Genomic DNA, 10,083 nt, shown 5'->3' with positions numbered 1-10,083 from the left:
ATAGGAGAGATAACTACTGCATGCGCACTTAAAATATCAAGCTGATTTCTCCATCCTACTAGCGGTGAGGTCGATTGTTACATTTGCCCCTAGTTACATTTGTCCCCGGTCTCCCCTACTTTTCATGTGGATACTGTTGAGTTGGTCTGGTAAGTTACAAACGGATTGCCTTGACAAGGTTTTAGTATTTTACTCTTTTGCGTATGACAAAATGTTAATATGTTGAGATGTCATAGCGATAGTATTTCTGAAACTATATTTGACAAACGTAAAGCCAATTCGCGAATAGAGTTGCGATGTTTCAATACTTGTTTCAAATCAATATGCCTATAATCTCGAAATGTGACTGCGTGAAAGTTGGTAGTCATGTTTGTCAGTCCTATTTCAATTCATACTATGCCAAAGTCAAAATATTGCATTTTGGATTATCTGAATTTACCTTTAGTACATCTCGCGAGTGGATTCCGACACCGTACTATAACATGTTTGATAATAAGGATTCAAGGATTTTCAATCAACAATGCCCGAATTTTTTGATAATGCTAGAGTTGGTGAGTGATAAGTTGCGTGTTTTTGTTAAGAGTTTTATTTCAAGTTGATAAATACAATGATTGTATGTGCGTACTTGTGATTCTTGATTCTTGTTGAGTTCGTTGGCATTGATTCTATAGGTGTGAAACAGCGGCGTGGAATGTGTGAATACTTCGATGCGGCTGAAGTTGGAGTCAGTAATATTCAGGTTACGTTCGAATCAACTGATCGCGGTAAATGGATTTCTCAAAGGATTAGAGTTGTACCGGATCAACACATTCAAATACGAATCAACTTGATTTGTGTAGTGAGTTTCATTTCAAGTTGACAAATTGACACATTGATTGAATATTCTCATGATTCGTATCACGCAACTAAAGTCAACTACTGTTCCGAAGTGTCAAAACATATAGCGACCACCAGAAAGTGTCAAATTGTTGGTTTTCGAATCACCGTCTGCGACGGCTCTGTGCCAAACTAATTACCGAAATATTACCTTGGGAGCGATCGGTATACCTGTAACACCAAGTCACGAGGGATCGCTATATCTCTGAAGCGTTATCCTGTGAGCGGTCGTAGGATTTTAAAATTATTTCACACCTTTTTGAATAAGAGTTAACTTCGCAAAGGATTAGGGTTAGAGCAGAAATAAGTGAGAATTTGTCGGTATTCGAATCACCGTCTGCGACGGTTCTGTTATTCGTCACTTATTAAATCTTACCGTTGAAATCCAGTTCCGTGCCAAACTATCAAAATATTACCTTGTGAGCGATCGGTACGTATGTAACATAAAGTCGCGAGTGATCGCTATGTCTGAGGTGTTATCTCGTCAGCGATCGCGGGATTTGCAACCTATTTCACACCTTTTTGAAGTGTAAGTTTGTGAGCGCGGCTATTGTTGGTATTGGAATCACCGTCTACGCCGGTTCTGTGACAAACTAATCACCAAAATATGACTTTTGCGCGATTCCTACCTCTGTAACACCAAACCACGAGAGATGGCTATGTCTGATGTGTTATCATGTGAGCGTTCGTAGGATTTTACAAATATTTCACACCTTTTTTGAAGTGTTAGTATGTGAACGCGGCTATTGTTGGTATTCGAATAGCCGTCTACGCCGGCTCTGTGGTAAACTAATTACCAAAATATTACCTTGCAAGTGATTCCTGGATTTAGCAAACTATTTCACACCTTTTTTGCTGAAAGTACGACATGCCGCCCGCAGTCTATAACCGAAAGTACGAATCACCGCCGCGCCCATAAGAATAACGATATATTAAAGTCGCAATCACCGTAAACGTTAGGATTAACTCGAATCGGTCATATATAATATTTTTGAATATACATACTAAGTAATGGAGTCACTGTTTACTATAATTGATATTCAACACCACTTCACCAGAGATCCCTATACCGTCAACGGTATTACACTATCACACAAGAATCCGCGGGCACATCATCGCCGCAGCCTATACCTGAAAGGGTGCCGTCACCAGAGATCCCATAAGAAACAATGGCACATCACCAGAGATCCCGTAAGAATACATGACAGGTACATCATCGCCGCAGCCTATACCTGAAAGTACGACTCACCAACACGAGTTTTCACGGCACATCACCGACGCAACCTATACCTGAAAGCGTACCATCACCAGAGATCCCATAAGACACAATGGCACCATGCGACCGAGACGGGGGGTCTAAAGGGTACCATCACCAACACGAGTTTCCAGGCACAGCACCAGATGGCCCATAAGAGTCCATTACGATTCGCGACCGATCTACTATACTACTCACGGCATTAAATGTCTTTGTCAAACATTGATACATCACGAGACGGCACAACTCTGAATTTATTCGATTAGTTTGAACGGGCTACCTTCTATATTCCTATAAACTTGATTGCTGGTCGAACTCGTATCGAGAGCAATAATATCGAATTACAAACTATTGGGCATTTAGTAGACAGTGGATTTCTATTAATAAGATCGCGGCATGCGCACGGAATTGGAGTTACTTCTAGCCCATAACCAGACGCGTAACCAAGGGGGAGAGTTTCGGTGGTCGAACCCCCCCTTCGAAACGCAAAACCCCATTCATTTGAAATGACCATTCTGACGCTAATATCCAGTTGCAATTCAATATGCCGTGTTATCACTATTGCGTGCGGCCGGATTCAATTAGCGAGAAGCGTGTTGCCAATTAGCGAGAGTCGTCTGTGTACAACGTAACGCGACGCCATCTCCCGCAGAGATGATTGTCGCTGGCTTGATCTATCGCGTTTGCAACAAGCCTAGTTCCGCTGGCTTGAAGAATCGCATCTGAAATAATAGGCCCGGTGCGTACGCTACCATGGCTTGCCTGCACAATGGCATCTGCTTTGCCTGGCACGCACGATATCATTGCTGGCCTCAGGACCGTAACAGCACTTCGTCAGTCCGCCCCTAATAAAACGTTGGTCTTGGGCTCCGCATAGGGTGATAAACCGACAAACACCCTCAGGCTATCCGTATATTGCCGCCACTTCTCATCTACATTGGGTGTCCGGTTAGTGAGTGGGCTGGTATCGCTTAAACGCGCGAAGCGTCACATTTCTATAATTATAATTCATGATTGAATCGGTCAATATGATCGGGAATTGCATATAAATTGCTATAAATTTTTTATCCGGTAGAGCTGAGTGAGGTCTGCTGGAAAAGGTAGGATCCCTAAATAATAATTAAACATCTTCGGCGTGCCCGTTGGTATAATGACTTCGTTACATGATGCTATTTCGTGACCTCCGTTCTGATATTTCAAAAGATATTTAAATCGCCCAAAGGTACTAACCCAGAGGTTCCCAACCTTTTTGTCTTCATCCCCCATTTCAGATTTATTCCGAGTCACTTTTGAACAATCATGACATAACGATCGCTAATCATTATACGAGGGGTCACCAACCTTTTTGCAACCAACAGCTACTTCTTAGTAACTGATTGAAGCGACGGGCTACCATTTACTCCCGCCGTTTACCCATACCAGACTGAATTTCCGCTTTGATATTCATAGCACTGGGCAGGAATCACATTGCGGTAAGACTTCTAAGAGAGTCTTTTAAATCAAAATAGCTCATTTCAACTAGTTATAACCACTAATATTTTTTAGGAAATCATGAATTACTTCGCACCATGTTAGTATAAATTATACAACAACAGTCGGCTCAATTATTAAAATAAATCATGTCACACTTTAGACTAGACAGTGGACATCATGTTATCTGTTTCTATATCAGTCAGTGAGAAGCCTGACACTGCATGTTATCAACGAGTGCGCTGTACTCTCGTATGTAACTTGACACTGCAACTCTGAGTGAGTGTTCCAGATGTGCATTGTGCATTGGTACGGCGTGTTCTGTGTTTGTTTTTGATGAAGTTCATGTCCAAAAAGGCTGATTCACAACGATAAGTTGAACCAAACACGCTTGCAACCTTCATAGCTGCTGCGCAGTGCGCACACACCACTGCATTTTTCCGTGTCAACAAGGCAGCAAAAGTTTGCTGCAGCCTGGTGAGCTTTGACAGACATGACAGATTTCATTATACCAGACGGCAGCAGCGATTACATAAAGTTAGAAACATGTTACTGGACTGCGTTGAGTGTAAGAAAAACAAGCTGTGTCAGAGGATACGTAATGGGCATACATATATTGAAAATCTGCTAGTACTTCACGGCTATCTGCTACAGAATAGCAATGTTGTTTGCTACTTTGGCATTGTCTTGGACGTCGAGCTACCATAACGGAGCCCCCCGCCATTTCAAGAAGACCGCGGATGGCATTCCGTCATGTCGCCTGTACAGGCAGTGCGCCGTATCCTACGTCTTCGATATCTTGTGATTCTATTACATGTTGGTGTATTACTAATTGTAATTGACGATATTTGATATCATCATTTTAGGTGTTTACATATATGTATTGTCATTTGTAAGTTACATCTTAGTGTGACTTAAACTAGAATAGCTAAATCATTCCCTCTATATATTTAAAAGCTCACTAGTAATAATCTGACGAATATTGGTGAATGCTGCTAGCTATTCGATCTATTTTTAGAACAGGCTCGCGGGCTACTCATATGGTCCTCGCGGGCTAGCTGGGGCCTGCGGACACCACGTTGGGGAACCCTGTATTATACACTTAGAGGCATTTTCTTTGGTCTAAACCAGTGCTTTTCAAGCATTTTGAGCTCCATTCGCACTTTTTTTGTAAAATAAATTTCATTCGCACAAACTAATCGAAAAATGTCATACAAAAAGAAGATGAAGATACTTAACAACATTTTGTTCAAGTGTGCAAAAATTGGCTATTATGTAGCTTAAGCTATGAAGTGTCTCATTACAAAGGCAACTTTTTCACTCGTTTTGATTTCAACTACCTCACTAAAACCCTTCTCGGCCAAACAAGTTGTTGGGTTTTGTACAAGAACGTTTACTAGTGCCTGGATGGCCAGGTCTTAAAATCTGTTCCGCACTTCTATCCCAAATGCATCGTATTGTTCTCGAGTGGAAAATGCTAGCTGGCAGAAATCGTTGAACAGTGTAATAATACGAATCACTGGGCAGGATTGTTAAATGTGATGCCTTATTGAAGATTGAACAAGAACGGTCTGATTTCTAGTCTTTTTAGGCAGATTTTTTTCAATAAATGTTGTACCAATGCATAATGGAAAATTATGCTAATGAATTCCTTGTCATCATAAACATAAAGCTATGTCTTGGGTTGGGAAAATTCTGGGACAAGCGATGATTTGTCATATACCTGTATTTGCTCTTTTCATTCTCTGTTAGTACTTTTGCTGTGTTAGCCGTTACGAATAAATCATTTTTCTTTCGCTGTTGCCGTAGAAATTAGTTAGTCCTTCTTAAGTGAGCGTTTAATAATTCTTAATGATCACAAACCCAACATTGTTGAGCTATCCTGTCAAAAAAGGGAAGTCATTATTGTTTGTTGCTGTAGTTGTTGTCCTTGGTATTCATGAGTCATGATGTTTCGACTACTTTGGTAATTTTACACCATGCCAACATCATTTTGTAGGATTTCTGATTGGTTTTCATTTAGTTGTTCTTTTTTATTTTGGTGTCATATTTGCTCTCAAAGTTTTGATTTCTACTTTTTTGAAGTATTAAAAGCATCAATTCAATTATCCGATCATAGAAGTTCCTTCATTCATTGGAAGTCTAAATTTCTTTGTATGTATTCTATCAACTACATTGTTTAGTTACTTTAGTGTACTATTAGCTTTTGGTTCTCATTCAGGGTTGTAATCAAGTCACAAGGATCCGAGTCAAAAGTCAATCAGTACTTTTTTTTATTATATATTTTTGGCTTGAGTGAAGTCGAGTCACCATAAATTGACGACTTCACTACTCGAATCATTATAACCCTGTTTTCATTTCCTTGAAAAGCATAAACTTTTGCCACTGTAGGCCTATTTGTAACAGTTGCCTGCTATAAGTGGATTTGGTAATTGAATCTAGAGAGAATATTTACTTCTATACATTTCATTGACCATTTACAAGTCTGGTAACATACAGTTTGGAATAGTCGGACTGACATAGGCTGCGTTTCTTTAGATATGGGTGTGGGGGTGTGGCTGGAAGTTTCACATAGGGCCCGCCCATCCTAGAGCCACCACTGGATACACGACATTGAAAAACTCCTTTTTTCACTTCTGTATAGTATCCCATTCACCACAGAATGGTTTGAAGGTGGCCCAGAATGGCTATAATATTCTCCACCATAGTGGAACTATAACCCCAATCACACAGCGGGGATTAGATCATTGGCTTTCGCAGCGTGAATGGAACAGCGGACGGCCATAATGTACACAATATTACTACTACGATCTACCAGGGCCGTATCTGCCGCACCCCAAACCGCCAAATAGGAGAGCTTTAAGGGGCCCAAAATTATTTCGTTGGTCGTTTGTTGGAGGATATTTATTAAATTTGAAAATATTCGTCACGCTTATCGCGATTTCATGAGCCTAGAGCAGGGGTTCTCAACCCGCAGCCCGCAGACGTTTATTTTTCGGCCTGCGACATCTTTCATTATAAACGCAAGTACGCTACTACTGACACAGTATTGTTACAAATTAATTTAGATACTTAGCACGATTATCGCAACGTCTCTGTTTCGTTTGATTACTCATTCTTGAATGCAGTGGTTCTACAACTGGGGCGCGCGCCCCCTTCTGGCGTGAAAGCATCTGAAGGGGGGCGCAAAACTGATGTCGACTGAATAAAATGTTCGCACTGCTCGTAATTTATCTCCAATTCATAGTTATTTCACTGTGTAGAGCAGCGGTCGGGAACCTTTTTCCTCCGAAGAGCCATATTGGCCCTACATGTTCAATTTTAACCCTCAAAGAGCCATAGGCTACATGTCAATCTACTGTAACGCCACAATTGAAAATTTGTGAAGTCACCACAGCATCGAACTCACTACATGGGATTCATAGTGGGCGTCACATTTTCTCCGTAAAAACTTTTGCTACTCATGATGGTTGCCATACTTGAGCATGCGAAACTTGAGTTAAAACGATCTTTTGCAAGTTAGCCTACATCTTTTTAATTTTCAATACAACATCCATACAACAGTGAAAGCCATATGGTATAACTCTAAACTTAGATAATTATACCATCTACAACAGATGTAGACAATACTAAAAGTGTGAATACTAGGAATGGTGTGAACGTGAGGTTCACGTTCGCGTTCTGTGTGTGAACCTCGGAAATTTAGAGGTTCGCGTTCACAACAGAATCTTAGTAGGTTCTGCACTGCGAACCTTTTTCATATATTACAATCTTCACTTCATTACAACATCTTTCGATCAAATTTATTGCATTTCAACAGCGGGCCACTCTATGCATGGCGCTGGCAGTATAAAAAATCAACACTAAACGAGCATGCACCTTGACAATCTCAAAAGTTTTACATGCTTTGTTACAAAGGTTTCCTCGGAATATCCAGCTTTCCGTTTGTTAATATTTAGTGACTCTCTGCTGTGACCTTGACCCGTAATCACACAACATCACGAGCGAGATGTGTAGTTAGTGAATGATGCTTATTCAACTAAATCAGTGGTTCTCAAAGTATGGGTCGCGACCCAAACATGGGTCGCGGAGGGTCAGAAAATGGGTCGCGACATAGTGATTCAAATCTGTCAAAATTCAATTTTCTTAGTGGATTATTGCTTCATCATACGCATTTCATTTAGCTTCTTAGTGGATTATTGCATCATAAGTGGTTTTCTAAGAGTTTCAATGGCAGCGCAGCTACACTAGGCGTAACTACTTAGCCCAGTAGCTGCTAAAAAGACTAAGTTAAGGAATGGAATGCATTTTGATCGCGAATCTAAGCCTGCGCCAGGCCACTGTTATTCACATGATGCAATCGCACAAGCTCGAGCAGTAATTAGTCTTTACCATCTCCACACACCAAAAATACTACACCATCTTGGCAGACAGTAAAAATCATATTGATTTCAAACAAAATTAATCCAGATTGTTTGTATCAAACGGCAACAGACTATAATTCATTTGCGTTCCAACATCTCCTATTCTACTCCAGTGTGAGATGGCTTTCTCGCGGTAAGGTCTTGCGCCGTCTGGTAGATCTACGAACGGAGCTGAAGGTCTTTCTCAATGAAAAAGTACATCGTCATGCCATTCGGTTCGAAGACAAGGAGTGGATGCTAAAAGCATGTTACTTAAACGACATCTTCACCGCACTCAACGATCTTAACACATCAATGCAAGGCAGAAATCAAAACATTATCAGTCTCTCCGAGAAGCTGTCTGCTTTCAAAGAAAAGCTGCAGATCTGGAAGAAGAAACTGGAGCGTGGACGAACAGCAGCGTTTCCATCCATGAACGAGTATCTGGAGGAATGGAATCAGATTGCTATTAGCAGATTGGATATCATCAAACCCATTCTAATGGACCATTTGGAAAACCTGATCACGGAGTTCGATCGCTACATCCCAGACAGAAATGAGGCATCTCAGTGGTGGGTCACAAATCCGTTCTTGGCAAGGGTTGACAATTTACCAGAGGATGTTGCAGGACTACAGGAAGAGTTTATCGACCTGCATCATGACCAATTCCATCGACTTCTTTTTTCCTCTGCGTCACTTGGAGAGTTCTGGACTTCGGTTAAAAAGGAAAAGCCAATAATCGGTAACGAAGCAATGGCTTTTCTGCTCCCATTTGCGACCACTTATCCGTGTGAGCAAGGATTTTCCGCACTGACGGTTGTTAAAACCAAGGCTCGCAATCGCCTCGATCCTGGAGACGATTTGCGCATTGCGCTCAGTAAGATAGAGCCGTGCATTGAAAATATTATGAAAGAGAACTTTCAGTTTCATCAATCACACTGAATGAATGATCTGTCTCTAATAAATTGTTCTTTCATAGTACTGTGTACTATAACTGGTTGTCTGTGTCTTATCTGAAAAATTAGCAGAGTGGTAACACAAAAAATACATTTTTTTATGTTTGAGATTTGGGTCGTGAGGTGATCATGAAACTCAGATTTGGGTCGCGCTCAAAAAAGTTTAAGAACCACTGAACTAAATCAATGAGATTGATATCGTTTTCTAGCAGGCGTACGGGGTCAATCTTGACTTCATATTTTTACTGTATCATTAAAACCAAATCCGTGCGATTGAGGTGTTGGCTACTGCTGTATAACTTGTTAATTGAGTAATATCGGCAGCAAGTATATAGAAACCCGTTTCACACTCTGCTCAATATCAATGTAGCAATACTCAGGTGCTGAATACATTGTCGGGTCTGGCCTCGACCGTTAAGGCGTAAGCTTATACTCCCTGGTAAGTCCTTGTCGAAAGTGTTGGTTAAGCGACGGAAGATATTGATTTTATCGGATTATTATATCCTTTGTTTGCCTCTGTTGATACATTTAGCGACGTTTAAAACGCCAATATGTACTTCAGCATTGTGGCATTATGTGGCCCGAGTCTTCGCTAGGTATCGTGTGCACTGTACAGTGTACACACTGTGTCACAATAATATAGGCTAGGGATTGAAATTTGCAATATGACGTCACGTGACGTCATGAGGTTCACGTTCGCGTTCACACAGAACCTTTCAAAAAGGTTCGAGTTCACACGAACCTGAACCTTTCAGAGGTTCACACCATCCCTAGTGAATACACTCTCGTCAGTTATACGAGATCGTAGGCTCGTCTTAATGCTCCTTTTTAATTTGAGGACCCATGATCACATGCGTAGGTGGAGCTAAACATGCATGGTCACTACAGCAGTACATGCCCATTGTAAGGTGTGATACGTCAGTGACATGGGGTCAGAGAACGCAAGTGAGGTAGTACATCAACTGCCGTCAGGATGAGTGAACGAAAATTGTGAAACTTTTACTGAATATTGGTATTTCCTACCGATGTTTAAGAATGACTAGATTTGGAACATTTTTGCTCCAAAAATTGCGGAATTTGCATATTTATTGTTCGAAAATAAAGAGCAAAAGGAAATGTAAGG

The 10,083-nt window shown here is 40.9% G+C and overlaps 1 protein-coding gene across 1 annotated transcript; it reads left to right on the top strand.

Moving 5' to 3' along the window:
* Positions 1-8,106: 8,106 nt before the first annotated feature.
* On the top strand, positions 8,107-9,028 carry LOC145448222 (uncharacterized). Its single transcript, XM_080326583.1, has 2 exons — positions 8,107-8,576; positions 8,633-9,028. The coding sequence occupies exons 1-2, from the start codon at positions 8,260-8,262 to the stop codon at positions 8,664-8,666; spliced, it is 351 nt and encodes a 116-aa protein (XP_080182709.1). The 5' UTR covers positions 8,107-8,259; the 3' UTR covers positions 8,667-9,028.
* The last annotated feature ends 1,055 nt before the right edge of the window (positions 9,029-10,083 follow it).

The sequence above is a fragment of the Botryllus schlosseri genome, chromosome 10, assembly GCF_051294905.1.
Source record: "Botryllus schlosseri isolate E-star chromosome 10, Bs_hap1, whole genome shotgun sequence".
In the NCBI taxonomy this organism is placed as follows: domain Eukaryota; kingdom Metazoa; phylum Chordata; class Ascidiacea; order Stolidobranchia; family Styelidae; genus Botryllus; species Botryllus schlosseri.
Note: the sequence above shows the minus strand (reverse complement) of the source record. Positions and strands in the feature narration are given on the sequence as shown.